Source organism: Rhinolophus sinicus, linkage group LG05 (genome assembly GCF_036562045.2).
Source record: "Rhinolophus sinicus isolate RSC01 linkage group LG05, ASM3656204v1, whole genome shotgun sequence".
Lineage (NCBI taxonomy): Eukaryota > Metazoa > Chordata > Mammalia > Chiroptera > Rhinolophidae > Rhinolophus > Rhinolophus sinicus.
The window spans coordinates 75,152,605-75,168,984 of record NC_133755.1 but is presented as its reverse complement, the minus strand read 5'-3'; the positions used below and the strand labels follow the sequence as shown (position 1 = coordinate 75,168,984).

The 16,380-nt window shown below is 49.0% G+C and overlaps 1 protein-coding gene across 1 annotated transcript in view; it reads left to right on the top strand.

Moving 5' to 3' along the window:
- The window catches only part of ACOXL (acyl-CoA oxidase like), a 288,665-nt gene that overhangs the window by 222,979 nt on the left and 49,306 nt on the right, over positions 1–16,380 (top strand). The window contains exon 15 of the mRNA XM_074333923.1: positions 11,752–11,839. Coding sequence (XP_074190024.1) covers positions 11,752–11,839 — 88 coding nt within the window. The remainder of the gene's footprint in view (positions 1–11,751; positions 11,840–16,380) is intronic.

Sequence of the window (16,380 nt, the reverse complement as noted above, 5' to 3'; positions counted from 1 at the left end):
TCTGGTCCCGGACTTTTGCTTTTGGGAAGGTTTTGGATGACTGATTCAATTTTGTTACTGGTGATCGGTCTGTTTAGGTTTTCCAGTTCTTCATGGTTCAGCCTTGGAAGGCTATATGTTTCTCAGAACTTGTCCATTTCTTCTAGGTTATTGAATTTGGTGGCATATAGTCCTTCATAGTATTCTTGGATGATCCTTTGTATTTCTGTGGCATCCATGATAACTTCCCCTTTTCATTTCTGATTTAGTTTATTAGTGTCTTCTCTCTATTTATCTTAGTGAGCCTAGCCAAGGGTTTGTCAATTTTGTTAATCTTTTCAAAGAACCAGCTCTTTGTCACATTAATTTTTTCTATTGTCTTTTTGTTCTCTTTCACTTAGTTCTGCTCTGATTTTTGTTATTTCCTTTCTTCTGCTGACCTTGGGTTTCATTTGTTCTTCTTTTTCTAGTTCTTTAAGGTGTAATGTGAGGTTATTTATTTGGGATTTTTCTTGTATCTTGAGATAGGCCTGTAATGATATAAATTTCCCTCTTAAAACTGCTTTGGCTGCATCCCCAAAATTTTGGTAGGATGTATTTTCATTGTAATTTGTTTAATTTCTTCTTTGACCCGGTCGTTCTTTAAAAGTATGTTGTTTAATCTCCGTGTATGTGTGGTTTTTCCTGCTCTCTTTTTGCAGTTGATATCCAATTTCAAAGCCTTTAGTCAGAGAATATGTCCATCATTGTCTCCTGTTACCTTTTTCACCCTGAAGTCTGTTTCATCTGATATCAGTCTAGCTACACCTGATTTTCTCTGGATACCACTTGCTTGGAGTGTCAATTTCCACCCTTTCACTTTGATTCTATGCTTGTCCTTGTAGCTGAGATGTGTCTCTTGGAGACAGCATATGGTTGGGTTGAGTTTTTTGATCCAATCTGCTACTCTGTGCCTTTTTATTGGTGAGTTCAGTCCATTTACATTTAGGGTGATTATTGATATGTGAGGATGTCCTATCATCCTATCTTTAGTTTTCTGGTAAGGCTGTGTCTCCATTGTTTCTTTGCCTTTCTGTTGCTGTCTATTACTTCTGTGTGCTGGTATTCTATGACGTTTCCCTCTGTTTCTTCTTTTATTACAGTATATATTTCAGTTCTGGATTTTTTTTGAGTGGTTACCCTTAAGTTTATGTAAAAGAAAGTTTCATATTGAGAGTATTCCATTTTCTTCAGCATGCTTACTTTCTCCCTTCCCATATTCCGGTTCAGGCCTTTACTCTCTCCCTTTTTATGTTTCAGTTGCCACAAATTGTCCCTGTTGATGGTGGTCGAATACCCTCCTTTAGTATTTCTTGTAGTGCAGTTCATGTATTAGAAAATTCTCTCAGCTTCCATATGTCTGGTAAGGTCTTTATTCCTCCTTCATATCTAAAGGATATCTTTGCTGGGTATATTATTCTTGGCTCATAATTTCTCTCTTTCAATAGTTTGAATATTTGGTTCCACTCCCTCCTGGCTTGTAGAGTTTCTGCTGAGAAATCTGATGATAATCTAATGGGCTTTCCTTTGTAGGTTACCGTCTTCTTTTCCCTGGCTGCCTTGAGGATTCTTTCTTTGTCGTTGATTTTAGACAGCTTCAATACAATGTGCCTTGGAGAAGGCCTGTTGGGGTTGAGGTAATTAGGTGTTCTATTTGCTTCTTGGATTCGAGGATCCAGTTCTTTCCACAAGTTTGGGAAGTTCTCATCCATTATTTGTTTGAATATACTCTCTGTTCCCTTCTCTCTTTCTTCTCCTTCTGCCCATAATAATATGCCCATTATTCTTATATTGCTCTTTCTGATGGAGTCAGAGTGTTTTTGTAGAGTTCTTTCATTTCTTTTAAGTCTCAAATCTCTTTTTTCTTCCGTCTGTGGCATTTCCAGGTTTCTATCTTCGATGTCTTCGATTCTTTCTTCCATCTGGTCAGCTTTACTACCTAAGCTGGCTATTTCATTCTTCATTTCTTCTATTGAGTTCTTAATCTCCAGCAATTCTATTTGGTTCTTTTTTAAAATTTCAATCTCTTTGGTAAAATGTTCATGTTGTGCTTTGATTGTGTTTCTGAGTTCATCAAACTGCCTTTCTGTGTTTTCTTGCGTCTCATTGAGTTTTTCCAGAACTGCCATCTTGAATTCTCTGTCATTTAAGTCACATATTTCCATATCTTTAAGTTCATTTTCTGGAGACTTTTCACTTTCTTTCTGAGCTGTTTTTTGCCTTGGTTATTCCTGGCAATTAGTGATTTATTATTTCTCTTCCTAGACATCTACAGGAGTGGGTTCTGCAAGAGGTTGATAGGAAGAGGTCTTTCTTTTGTTTTCCAGTACGTGTTGGTAGACTGTTTTATTTTCTCTCTGACTGCAGCCTTTTTTTCTCTCTTACACTGTAGTGTTATGTTTTTTCTGCACTATTCCATCTTCTCAGACAATGAGGGGATTCCCTGGAAGGTGGGCTTCTCCTCTGTTAATATTTTGCCTGGGTTGTAGGGCACCGGGTTACTGTGGGGATGCCGAGAGCTTTTGAAGTTCCAAAGCTCTTCCTGCACCAGATTCAGAGCCCGTATGCTTCAGCAGTTCTGTTTACTCCTGCAGGGATTTGCCCAGATAAGTGAGGACAGGGGTGGGGTGAGTTGTGAGAATTGGCCCAGATCAATGGTGGCGATCACCACCACAGCCGGTCCTGCTTCCACAGCTCCCTTCCTTTTGTAGGAATTAGTTGGGCTGCGAATCTGTGTCTGTGGACCACAGTTCTCAGAACAGCAAATATTCTGTTCTTTTGATCTGACACTGCTACTGTTCCACTTCTAGCACTGGGCAGGTGGGGGCAGGGCGAGCTCTGGGAGGGTAGGGAGGGGACGGCTAGTCTCAGTGCCTACGGCTTCCGTTCTCTGTGGCAGTGAGGACTTAAACCACAGTTTTCAGCCTTCTTCCCTCAGTCTTTGTTCCAAGGTCTCTGCCGTGAGCGTTGGGTTCAGCCGTGTTATGTGCTGTCCCCTCAGCCCTGTGGGCCATAAATGGAGCCCTAGCAGTTCGAGTTTTTCCCTCTTCCACAGCTGCAGTAGTTCCAGGATGCAACGAGCTAGGAGCACTGAGCTAGGTCTTCGTCTGTACAAGCGGGGCTCTGTCCCTGCACTTCTTCCTTCCCTCCTCCCCTGCTTGCGCAATTTGCCCTCCTTTTGGTGAATTCAGTAGTGGGCATCTTCGTCTTGCTTGTCTGCTGTGCAGGGAGTCCTTGTGGAGTTATAATTTTTCAATTTGTTGTACATTCCAGGGGAGATTTCCAGTCTCACCTCACGCCACCATTTTGATGACCGGTTTCCGATCTGATATTTAAGTTTTTAATCCATTTTGAGTTAATTTTGTAGTTTGTGTAAGATAAGAGTCCAGTTTCATGCTCCCACATGTGGTTTTCTAATTTTCCTAGCATCACTTACTGATGAGACTGTCTATTCCCCATTGAGTGTTTTTGGCTCCCTTGTCAAATGTTAGTTGACTGTATATGTGTGGGTTTATTTCTGGGCTCTCAATTCTGTTCTATTGATATGTGTCTATTTTTATGCCAATACCACCCTGTTTTGATTACTGTGGCTTTAGAATGTAGTTTGAAATCAGAAAGTGCGATATACCCAGCTTTTTTTTTTTTTCACAATTGTTTTGGTTATTTGGGGTTATTTGTGGTTCCATATAAATTTTAGGAGTGTTTTATCTATTTCTGGGGAAAATGCCATTGAAATTTTGATAAGGGTTGCATTGATCTATAGATATAACATTTTAACAATATTAATTCTTCTGATCCATGAACATGGATATGTCTTCATTTATTTGTGTTTTCCTTCATTTCTTTCATCATTGTCTTATGGTTTTCAGTGTTCAACCTTTCACCTATTTGGTTAAATTTATTCCTGAGAAGTTTATTGGTTTTTGATGCTATTGTAAATGGGATTATTTTTATTTCTTTTTCAGATATTTTTTGTTAGTATATAGAAAAGCAACTGATTTCTGTATGTTGATTTTGTATCCTGCAACTTTACTGAATTCGTTTATTAGTTCTAATGGTTTTTTGATGGAGTCTTTAGGATTTTCTCTATATAAGATCATATCATCTGCAAATAGATACAAATTTACTTGTTCCTTTACAATTCTGATGCCTCTTATTTCTTTTCCTTGCCTGAGTGTTTTGGCCAGGACTCCCAGGGCTATGTTAAATAGGAGTGGGAACAGTAGGCACCCTTGTCTTGTTCCTGATCCTACAGGAAAAGGTTTCAGCTTTTCACTGTTGAGTATGCTTTTAGCTGTGGGCTTGAATGACAGTTTCTTAAAGTTCTCTGTGATTAGGGGGTAGGCTCGTCCTGGGGCTTGATGCCGCTGCAGACTGCAGTATTGGGGTAAACAGGAATAAGCCTATCATTCTATTTAATTCCGCCTGTCCACAAGGCCAGTGTGCAGCCCCTCACAGTCAGCTGGGATCAAGGACATCTGTGTTCCTGCTGTAATGAGGCGCAGCCCAGGGCCCAGCACTCTGCCATATAGCCATCAACCTGACGGCAGGACTACGAGGGAAACAGCGAAGTTGTCAGACTGCAGGAGCCTCCGGCAGGATGAGGCACTTGGGACAAAGCACAGGGTGGCTGGCAGATGACATTGGGAAATAGCAAAATGCAAAGGAGGGAGTCACATACGTCTCCACAAAGAGCTTAACACCTCCCTGCTTGGCCTCTCCGCTAACGTAGTACTTAAGTCCTCCACTGCCTGCCAGCTTAGTGGCTTGGTGCTGGGGTCACTTATTGACCTTGAATCCATGTGGCAGGTCTTGGTGACCGCCCTTCCTTCCCAGTTTGAATAGGCTATTTTGTTGTTGTTTGTTCATCCCCAATGTTATTCTCCCCTTACTCACCAGTAACTCACACCCTGTCCCTGACGAGCATGCAGACCTCACAGAGATTGCCTCATGTTCTGAAATGTGGGCTGTTTTAGAATGCCTCAAAGCTTAGCTGAAAATTAAGTTTCTTAGCGATAGTGAAATAAAAACACTTTGTTGGAGCCTCAGATATATATTTAAATGCACAATAGAGAAGCAGAAAGAAGACGTGTAACCATTTTTATTCTTACTGACTGGTTCACTCCCAGTGACATAGCGTGCCTGACACTCCCTGAGTTCTGGGGCTGTAATGGTGATAGACACGATGGCCGTCCTCCATGGACTCTCAGACGGGAGGGCTGGGCAGTCATGACACGGGTCAGGGGGGACTGAGCAGAGGGAGATGGCACAAGGAGCAGTTTCCTTGAGCTGAGTCTTGTGTGATAAGTGGCAGAGTGTGCCATTTGGGGACAGGCCCTTCGAGGTAGAGCATGGATGTGAGCAAGTGCCTGGCATGTTCTGGCTGAGCATCAAGCCAGTCGACATCCAGGTCCCGGTTAACGAGGCTGGTGACAGGATGACTGCAACGGCTGGTGGGTCCTCACTGTGGTGAGCCTTGGGCAGCCTTCCACCTTCCCTGCAGGTGATGGGGGCCATGCCCCGAGCACGTGGCATCAGAAAGATCATTCTGGAGTCACCCCGTGGAAGGCCATGGGACCCACAGCCCTGGAAGACTTAGGAGACAGCCTGAGCTGTGGGGTCGTGGCCATGAGCGTGGGGGCGTTTGGTGAGACTTGGGACAGTTGGATGGGGAGAACCCTAAAGGTGGAGTCAAGGATGACCCCACACTCCAGCTCATGCACTGGGAAGATAGGATGCCATTCGTGGGCGCGGAAACGCAGAGCCCCGGCGGATCCCAAATGGCACTGGGCTCCCTGCCCTCCATCCCGATCGCCTGTTAGTTGGGTTCAGTCCGAACCCCCATGGGCTGTGTGCCAAACCTACTGCCTTTCACTCAGCCCCCAGAAAGCCTCCTCCAGCATCTCATGGGCAGAGCACCAGCTGAGCAGCCTCAAGACTCGGGAAACAGAACTAGGCTCATTTCTCTCACATATTAAATGCATGTCACTCTGCCTTATGTCAGCACGGAGCTGTCGCTAGGGCAGTCAGGTTCCATAGCACAGTCTTCAGCTACACGCAAAGATCTGTGATTGAAACAAGATCCCTCCAGCTGACCATGCTCCAGCTGCACGGTTGGTGCCTGCAAAGTCTATTTAGGGCCTCCCGGGTCCCCCCTTCCCTTCCCCCATCCACCAGAACAGTTAGGAGGAACGTTTAAAATGAGGAAGCTGTTAAGGAAGGGAGATGCTATCAAACATTTGTTTATTTATGTATCTATTGTTGAAAATTATCAATGTTGATTTCAGGAGCATGGGTTCCAATGAACACTAAAGGACCAAAGAGAGAGAATCACCCCACAATCATTTTCTATTCTGAAAGGCTAGTAATGAAAAGCAGACTGTCCGTTTGGCTTGAAAAGGGGAAAGGAGGAGAAATTAGGAAGTAATATATTCAATTACAGGAGCCCTTTGCCAAGACTCTATTGATTTCATGTTCTGACAATTTAGGTTAGGCCTTAGCGGGGAAAAGATTCAGGAATGGGTCAGATCAAACACGTGGGCCCCCCACTCCTGGAGCTCATGTGTGTGTGTGTGACACAAAGAGTCAGGTTGGGGCTGGGAATGGACTGTGTCCTGGGGTCTGCTCATACTGCCAGGCCCCAGGCCAGAGCTTGGACGACAGTAAAGGTGAGAGAAGAGGTCACTGAGACCCTGGCCCTGGCAGTGAGACACTGACCGGGTCCCTTTCTGCTGAGTTCCTCTCCTGATTCCTCTGCCCCGAGTCGTTTCCTTTCTACTCCCCCCATGTGTCTGTGTGTACTGTCGCTCCCATCTTGGTGAAGGGGTTCCTTCCTGTGGGCATTGACCCTGCCCAGGTCAGAGCAGCGCCCATACTGCAGTGCGGCAGGGGCTTCCATGGGGGGACGTGCCCACTGGGTGGGAGCCCCGAGGAGGGCACCTAGGCTACACAGGGAAGGGGGAGCTGTCAGGGGGCTTCTTGAAACCAGGAGGAGGCAGAAGGCAGGTGGGGAGAGCTACATGTGCTAGTGTGGGAAGCAGGAGAGGGTATGTGTGCTAGGTCTGGACGTAGCTCAGGGCCGGGGGGGCCATGTGTGTACCCTGTGCGTGTGTCTGAATGCACGCATACCAAGAACATGCACACTGCTGTCTTGGGCCAGGCTGTCTGCTTGGGAGGCCCCTGTGTGAGCCAGGAGGGCCGTGGGCTGTGTCCATGCTCCTTTGGGGGCTGGGGATGAGGAGGGCCGGCAGGAGGCCCCCTGGCAGATGTCTGTTCCAGTGTATGACCCAGGAACTGTTACCACCTTTCCTGAGACTCTCTGTAAAGTTAGTGTCTTCTCCACACAGGAACGTGTCCTCATGGCGGAGCCCCTTCACGCGGTCACGTCACTCGTTGTTCTTAGGCCATGCATCTCCAGGAGTCGCAGCCCTGTATCCAGGGCTCATCTCCCCAGCAAGGCCTAGTCATTGCTGGGCCCACTGTGCTGCCATCTGTCCCTTCTAAGGGAAGGGGTTCCTGGGGCAGAGCTGGGACACAAAGGGCCTTGATTTAAACGGACCCAGGCCCTGAGACCAGACACGAACCCCACAGGCCCCAAAGCCGGGACACAGCCCTCTCTGGGGGCAGATATTTTCTCCTTAACCCGTTACCTGCCTTTTCATTTTCTTCATAGTGTCTTTAAAGAGAAGAATTTTAATTTTGATGAAATTCAACCTTTTTTTGTCTTAGCTCACAGTATCTTTGCCTAACTCAACGTCACTAAAATTTTCTCCCATGGTTTCTTCTAGAAATTTTGTAGATTTACCTCTTATATTCAGGTTCACGGATCCACTTTGAGTTCACTTTTGTAAATGGGGTGGAGTAAGGATCGAGGTTCATTTGTTTGTTTGTTTGTTTGTTTTGCATGTGGGTGTTCATTTCCCACACCATTTGTTGAAAAGACTTTTCTCCCTGGTGTGTTACCGTGGTACTTTTGTCGAACATCCGTTGAGCATACATGTGTCACCCTATCTGGGGACTCTCTACCTTTTTTTATTCATCTGTATTTCTATCTTTATCCCAGTATAATCCTGCTGTGCTTGCTATGGCTTTCTCCTAAGCCTTGAAATCAGTGTGAATCATCCGGTTTTCTCAAAAATTTTTGACTATTCTAGCTCCCGTGTATGTCCACATAAATTTACAGTCAGCTTGTTAATTTCTAACAAAAAGAAGTCTGCTGGGTTTTTGACTGGCATTCTGTTGAATCTGTAGATCAGTGTGACACAAACTGACATCTTCACAAGACAGAGTTTTCTGCCCCAGGAATACAGCATCTCTCTCCCTTTGCCTGCTCCTTTCAGATTTCCTTCTGCGATGTCTTTTAGATTTCGTGAACAGCTATTGCAGTGTTTTGTAAAATGTATCTGTATTTCATGCTTTTGTGCCATTGCAGTGGCACTTTTATTTCAAGTCACTGTTACTCATTGCTAGAATATAGAAATAGAAGTGATTTTTGTATACTGAAATCTTGTCTTGTGCCTCTGCTTAATTTGCTTATTAGTTCTAGAAGCTTATACATTCCTTAGGCTTTTCTACATAGAAAATCATATCTTTTGGGATGAAGACACTTTTAGTTACTCCTTTCCAATGTCTACACCTTGAATTTCTTTTTCTTGCCTTATTGCCCTGGCTGGAACCTGCAGGACAGTGTTGAACAGAAATGCAGGGATGACAGCCTTGCCCTCTTCCCAGTCATGGAGGAAAAGCACCCAGGCTTTTACTTAAATAGGGCATCAGCTGAGGTTTTCTGTAGGTCCTTTGAGAGAGGTGAGTATTATTAACTGGCTGTATTGCTGCGCAAAGCTCTTTGGGTTTTTCTAGAAAAAACGAAGGGGAGACGGATGTGGGCAGCCCCCAAAGGCGAGACTGGCAGGGGTTTCTTTATGAGTTCAGCTCTGTCTTTGCCATGTATGATGCGTTAGGAAGTAAGCATTTATTTTCCTTAGAGGCTGTAAGTGCGGGGTGTGGCTTGCATGCGTGCATTCACGCCCACTGTGTGTGCTTGGGAGGGACAGGTGTTGCCAGGAACTAACTCCCCGTTAGACCATCGGGAGGCACTGCAGCCCGCAGTTAGGAGCACAGGCTCAGAAACCTGGGCGCCCAGTTCAAACCCTGCCCTGCAACCGTGGGCAGCTTCCTCAACCTTTCTGTGTCACCACTTTCCACCTGCACAGTGAAGACATCTAAGGTATTAATCGCACAATAGCACCTGCTTTCATGAATTCTGGAGACTAGGAGAGGGAATGCAATAAAGGGGTCAGAACAGGGTCAGCTGTCTGGTATGCTTTAAGAAGGATTTGCTTTGCATAAGGCTATTCCACATGCACGTTTTCAGTAGCTGGTTTCTGGCTTGAAGTGAAGAACAGCCAAAGCACTGAAAAGTCCTCTCCTGAAACCTCGTGGTAAGATTCTGTAAGTAAGGTGGGCGGGTTGCATGTTTGGTTTCTGCTGCTCCACAGTGTTGTCTGTGCAGCAGCCCAGTGCTGTGTAATGTGCTGTGCACAGGCAGTAAAGCTGGGTCTCGGTGGTGGGCACACACTCTGGAGTTCGTGCTGAGTCTGCACCTGGAGGCTGAACCACTTGGACCCTCTGATCTGCCTGTTTTGACCACGTGATGGTGGGATGGCATGCAACCCCACACACGGCTCCGGGGCCACCACGCCGGGACATGTGGACCCCTGTGCAGCCTCCAGTTGGCGTCAGTCTATTATTTACTGCCAATAAACTTGAATTCAGGGGACAGAGGCTTCTCGGCCAGTCGCTGTCCTGGGCACAAGACCGCAGAGCTGCCTTTCTCTCAGTGTGTCCCAAGTCCTGGGTGCCATCCTGCGGTGATTGGGAAGTCGTGCCAGCCTTCCTGCTTGTGGAGTAGGGGATGACAGGGACACTTGCCAGCAGGGAGTTCTCTCTGAGCTGCTTGAGCTGGTCCACAGCAGCACTGTGAGGTTGACAGAGAAGGAAAAGCTCTTCAGAGCTGGCTGGCAGCCTTCAAGGGGCGTTCCCCTGAACTTGGACTTGCTTTTCTCTTTTTGCTCACACTCTTTGAGGCGTGCAGTCACAGCAGGCTTTACAAGGGGCCCTCTACAAGGTCTCCCTACCTGAGTCCCTTCTCTGGCAGGTTCTACACAGTCCAGCCAGCTGTGTCTGCCTGCCTGTCTCTAGACCAGGACAGTGAAAGTGCACAGTAGTGTTTAAAACCATTAGCAGTGCCTGGATCCTCCTTAGACACATCTGCACAGTATTTTGCCCTCCCCTCCTCCTGTCTCCTCCCCATGCAGTGCTGGGCCAGCTGACGCAGTGCAGAGGGCCTGTCCCCAGATGCTGGCATGACTACCGGCCTGTTCCTCTCTGGTGCCCTGGGAGAGTTTCGGGATAAAATGTTGGGCCAGCTCTTGCCCTCACCTCTGCCAGAGGTGTCCTGCAGGCTATCCCTTGTGAGTTGCAAATCTCCAGCCTTTTCAACTGTAACTGTGACACAAATGCAGAGAGAGACCGATCGGGGGACAGGCATTATCCTGTCCCTCCACTGTCCTGACATGTCCCCATTGGGTGGGACTCCAAGGCACATGTGACAGGCTCCTCCAAACTGTACCTGCTGCCCCAGCTGACTGCTGTTATCCACGCACCGACTCTGCACTGGTGCACAAAGCCCAGGTCACAGGCGGAACCTTGGCCTGGGGAATGGACGGGGAGTGGCAGGAGGTGGGTTACCTACCAACAGGACCCAGGCTGCACTCACAACCAATGGGAAGCAGATAATACCAGTCCAATCTTCAATCTGAATGTGACTTCTATGTACAAAAAACGACAAAACAAAACGCAGTGTTAAAAGCTTAACTTATCAAACTGTTAGGTTTCAAAACACAGAAGGGCAGGAAGAAACAGACAAGTCAGAAGTGCCAAATTTAACACTCTGGTCAGATAAGAATCTGCCTTTCACTTCACCTGCGTGACTGTCAGCTCTGTGATTTGGCATCTTTCTCTTCTCCGTGTATTTTCATCGTTTGTATTTTATTCCAGTTATATTTCCTCACTTCCCTCCATCTGGAAACCAAAACCAAGCAAAAGAACCCATGAAAACAAAACCCCTCCATTGGTTAGAGTGACCGGCAGCGACCCGCATTCATTAGATGAGCACATGACATCAACGTACCTCCACAGGTTCCGTGTTTACGGTGAATTCCTACCCCACAGCAAACAGGCTGCCACCAAATGCCAACTCCGGAGCTGTGACAGGCGGTGGGTGAAGTGACAACTGGCAAACAAGTGGAAGCATCTGACTACAGTGGAAGTGAGGAGGGCGACGGGGCACTGCCTTTCTGCTGGTTACACGTTCCTGACGGCTCTGGCTTTTCGGACTCCTCAGGCAGCCAGTGACGATTTACCATCTCGCTCTGTCCGTGCATGCACTCTGCCTTCAAATTGTTTCTTGAACGCCCATTACATCTCTGAAATTGGCAACTGGTAATGGCCACGTCAGCATGTGTGAGGAAGTCACATGCCATAAGCTGGTCACACAGTGCGCCAGGGCGTTGCCTCAGCTACCGCGCGGCATCTGCAGGTCACAGCGACTGGCCCTGAGACACACTGCATAAGGGTGTGTTGAAAGTGTGTGCATTTGCCCCCTGCCTTGCTCCTAAGTGCCATGATCTCAGAACGTCATCGGTGGTTCCTTTTCTTCTGCCCATATGACAGGTGGTGACCAAGAAGGAGGACTTTTTCAGTGCCTGGAACTCGTGTCTGCATCACGTCACCTCCCTGTCACTGGCACACATTCACAGAGGTCAGTGGCTCTGCTTGAATATTCATAATTGAGTGACTCAAAGGTTACCTGGCAATGGGACTCTGAAGAGGAGGGCAGTCCCCACACTAGTCTGAGCCTTGTGTTGAATTGAGGCCACCCCAATAACTCCCAGCTTACTAGCAACCCTGACTTAACGACACCCACAGAGGCCCACGCTGAACCCCAGGAGCAGGGTGCTTCACATGCCCACAGTCGCCAACCGCACCTGGCAGGAGCCAGCTGGCAGCCTGGCCCACAGCAGGGGCCGTCTGCCCAGCTGTGGCTGCGTTCCCAAATAAACAAACGGGTGGGGTGTGCACAGATAAAGGGAGAGTGTTTTAATAGGATCGCTGCCTGGAGAATGTCAAGCGTCAGAGCTAGCGAAATGAAACCTAATCCCCAAAGCACCGAGAAACTGGTTTGGCCTTTTAAAGCTGTGTGTCCCCCTGCAGGGGACATGCAGTGCTGTTCAGGGACATTTTTGGTTGTCACAACTGAGCAGGGGATGCTAGTGGGTGGAGGCCAGCATTCCCTTGAAGCACCCTGCAGCCCAAGGGTGGGCCCGTCCCACATGCTAGTCCTGCTGTGGGTGAGAAAGCCGGAATGTTCATTGTGACCTCGAAAGACCAGAATCACATAAAACAAAACCTTGAAAATAGAGTAGGGTCCGTGAAGATATGGCAAATTATTCTTGAAAGTATTGTGTACTCTCAAGACTCATTGGCTGGTTCCTCATCATGGCTGGATCCTGTGAGGAGTATGAGAGAGAGGGGCGTGCCCAATGTATTTGCTGTGTGGGGGTCCCCATCACCCAGGTCACTGCTGGGCCTGGAACGTAGGCCGGTGTGGTCATGGCTTCCAGGCCTTGTGCCCTGGGCACTGTCTCGGGAGCAGACTTCCTTGAGGGACTCTGTCAAGAGTCAAGCCAGCGACACAGGAATGAGCGCCTGCCAGGCAGGTTGCCGACACCCCTCCCCAGGGCATGCCCAGGACCCTCCCGCAGAGCTGACCAGGGCTGACTGCAGGAGCAGAGTAGGCGCAGGCTGCTTGTCCCTCTCCCAGTGCGTGGGACCTCGGTGGGCTCAGGACACCGAGTTAGGACCAGAGTGAGAGTGTGCCAAGAGCACAGGCTCCTCATGGGGTCGGGGGCTGCCGTTTTATACAACGACACACCTGTAACACTGCGCCTCGCTGCGTCCCTGACTTGGGTTGACTCCCACCTCCTGCTCCCTGGGCCACCAGTCCCTCCTATGGGCCTTTCAGGAACAGGATGAGGCTCCCCTGTTTGCAGACCCACAATCTTTCATTTGCCCGCGGCCCACTGTGTGTGAGGCTCGGGACGTCTCGCCTTACGCAACCCCGTGTGGCAAACGTACAAAATGGAGTGCCGGTGTCTTCACCACAAATCGAAACCCAGCTATGGATGACACATAGCTGCTCCATCCTCTCTGTAGGAGATCTCTATGTGGGATCCATCCGTGATCCCAGGACTGAGGCTCACACTGTCCCCACAGTTCTTGGTGGGCTGTCTGAGGGCTCTCGCTGGCCAGCCGGCCGGGAGGCTGCACGCTGGAGCCCAGGGGTCTGCCTCCCGGACCATCCTGCTGCCCAGCACAGCCTCATCCCCTGGACGTTTGTGTAAACCTCCCCTCTTCTGTCAGTGGGTTATGCTTCCAGATTTATTGATCAGGCTGAAACTTCTGTGGGATATGAACCAGCATTCGAGATGTCACAGGCCTCCTCGTCCACGCTGTGTAGACTTTTACGGCTGTTTTCGGGCTGTGGCCCTGACTCCCGGGCCCCTCCCCCTAGGCCCTGGGTACTGACCACAGCTGTCACCCTTCACCTTAGAGGACTGGCCATCCCATGTGGAGCTAATCATCCCACGTGTCAAGTTCAGCTCAGTGTGTGGGTGGAGAACTGGCTCCAGTCAGGCTCTCTGAATTCGGAGGCTGTATTTACGACCCCGCACACCCCGCTTTGTGACCCTCGGTGAGCTAATCAACCTCTCTGAGCTTTAGTCTCTTATAAAATGTAGCTAATGTGGTACTCACCTTGTAGGTCTATTGAAAAGATAACTTGAAAGTGTTAGTTAGTGTTCAGTGAAAGTGTTTTATGCCTGTTAGTTACGACTCTGCAAAAACCTTAGTTCCCCAACCCAGAGAGATTTTCAGATCCTTGCTGCTTAAGATGCAGGAAAAGAGAAAAGTTCAACAGGTGAGGTTCCAACGGATGAAGTCTTAACACCGGGAAGAAACAGCAGGGACTTGAAGCTGCCACAGCACAGAACTCCCGGCCTCGGGCTGGGTAATAACCACAGTAGCAAAGGGGATTATTTTCGGGAAATTGGCCTCAGGTTCACTGTCAGATGAAGAGGACTTGGCCGGTAAAGTAACAGGAGAAAAATAATCAGAATTAGTTTGATGGCAGCATTTGCAAACCCTGGGAGCGTTTTGAAACAGAAATGCATTGATAAGGAGGAGGCCTGGTAGGCGCAGAATGGGCTCCGGGACCGAGCGCTGAGCACAGGCTGCCCGAAGAATGTGGTCAGCACGTCATTGCATTCAAATGGCACGTGGCCCCTGGCAGAAGCCTGGGGGGTGTGGGGGCACAGGAGCCTCCGCCTTGGGCGACAGCCCGGCAGTGCCTTTGGACCCGTTTGAGGGGGGGAGCACAGAACAGAGGGGAGGGAAGGGTCAGTGTGCGAACACGCAGACCTTCACGCCATCCTGGTGCAGACGAGCTCAGGGTCTCGGCACTTTTCTCGGGAACAAATGGGAAAAAGCCTTCTGGCATCAGTACACGGGTGTCACTGGAGGCCTCGAGAAAACCATGTTTGAAATAAAAATGTTAAGCAGTCTCTAGTGGTTTCTGGAGTGGATGTGACCGTTACAGTGATACATTATTTGCCTACGCTACACGTTTTTATCTTGCCCTAGAAAGAGCCGTCCTGACGCGTGCAGCTCTCTGAACCCCTAAGGGTGCACCAGCCTCTCAGCTGAGCACTTTTATTTGATAAATTACACCCGCCGTCCTCCAGCTCATGCACAACTGTCTCTTGGTTTTTCCTGCTTGAAACCTCTGATGACTTCTCATTATGCTGCAGGAAGTCCCTTTTTTTGGTTCGTAATAAAGGGACTAATAATTTAGAATGTTCATGCTACAAGCAGGTTGTAATTATAATTCAAATGAAGAAAGAGTGTGGATTTCTGCCTGTTGGAGGATTAGTTTTAGACCCCTCTCAGGGATGTTTTGTTTGCAAACAGGACTTCCTCTGCTAATAAAAATGTGATCTCTGGCGTTATTAGAGCGTCACTTCTGTATGCAATCCACGAGGGCTTGTTCCAGTGTTTTTCACGGGACCAGCACCTCCCTCCCCGTTGGTAACATTATTCACCCTGATTTTGTTTCAGCTTTGGTAATGGTCTTCTGGGCAATTATGGGCATATACTTACCACCTCCCGGAATGTGCATTACATCATGTGAGCTCAGAAAAATAAAACCTGACTTTATTGCAAGTCCCACCTGAGCTTAGGTACCTGTTGTCTTACACTCAGGTGCAGAAGCCCCAGAGACCTGTGTCCCCCAGCCTGACAGGCGAACCTGACCTCTTGGTGGAACCAGAAGTCACAAATCCATGCGCCTTATTCTTTGAGTAATGGGTCTGCAGTGCTTTGTTGTCACTGCTGGATGAGGAGCCCTGGCAGGTGGGGACCACACCTACTGTGCTGGCTGTGATACCCCTGTGCCTTCCTTTCCCGTGGGCACCCTCTGCAGGGGGCGGACGATCTTTAGAGCAGTCCCAGTGCCCTGAGAAGGTGGTCTGAGAGTCAGCTGTCCCTACTGCTGGTCTGCACCCCTTGAATTTGTGGGTGACATGAGCAGGTGAGGGGGTCTGGCAGGCCAAAAATGGGTCCCATGAATCAACATCTCGGAGGCCCCCCGTTGGGGAGGAGAGGGAACGTGCTGCTCGGCTTCGTTTCCTCTGTCTTGGTCACATGGCCGAGCCTCAGAGCCCTGGGCTCCGGAGTCCGGGGTTGACAGTCTCCATTTCAGGTGCACAATGGCCACAGTGAGTGCTCTGTAGGAGTGGGGACACTCGTGCCCACACTGGGGACCACGGACAGGAGCCCTTTAGGAACCCAGGAGGTGGCAACATGAGGGAGACCAGGAAGTGAGAACTGCTTCCGCCTGCACCGGCAGGACCCTGCAGGGAGAGCCCAGGGTGGGGCGGTGGGAGTCTGGGGAGGCGCCCGGTGAGGGGCGGTGGCCTCGGAGGGTGTGGGGTGCCTTCGTGCCCACACAGGAGGCGGCTCTGAAAACAAGGAAGTCGACCGAGCCCAGGCTTTGCTGCGTGTGAGCCTTGGGACAGCCTGCCACTGTGCCCCATCAGCATGTGGATGTGGACACAGGAAAAGAGGACGTTCTGGAAGGCAGGCTGCCCAGCACCCCACTGCGCCTGGCCCAGGTGCTAATAAGATGTCACTCACCATTCAGGCCCAGGACAGCGGCCGCTGTGATGATGGCTGCAGCCCCATTGC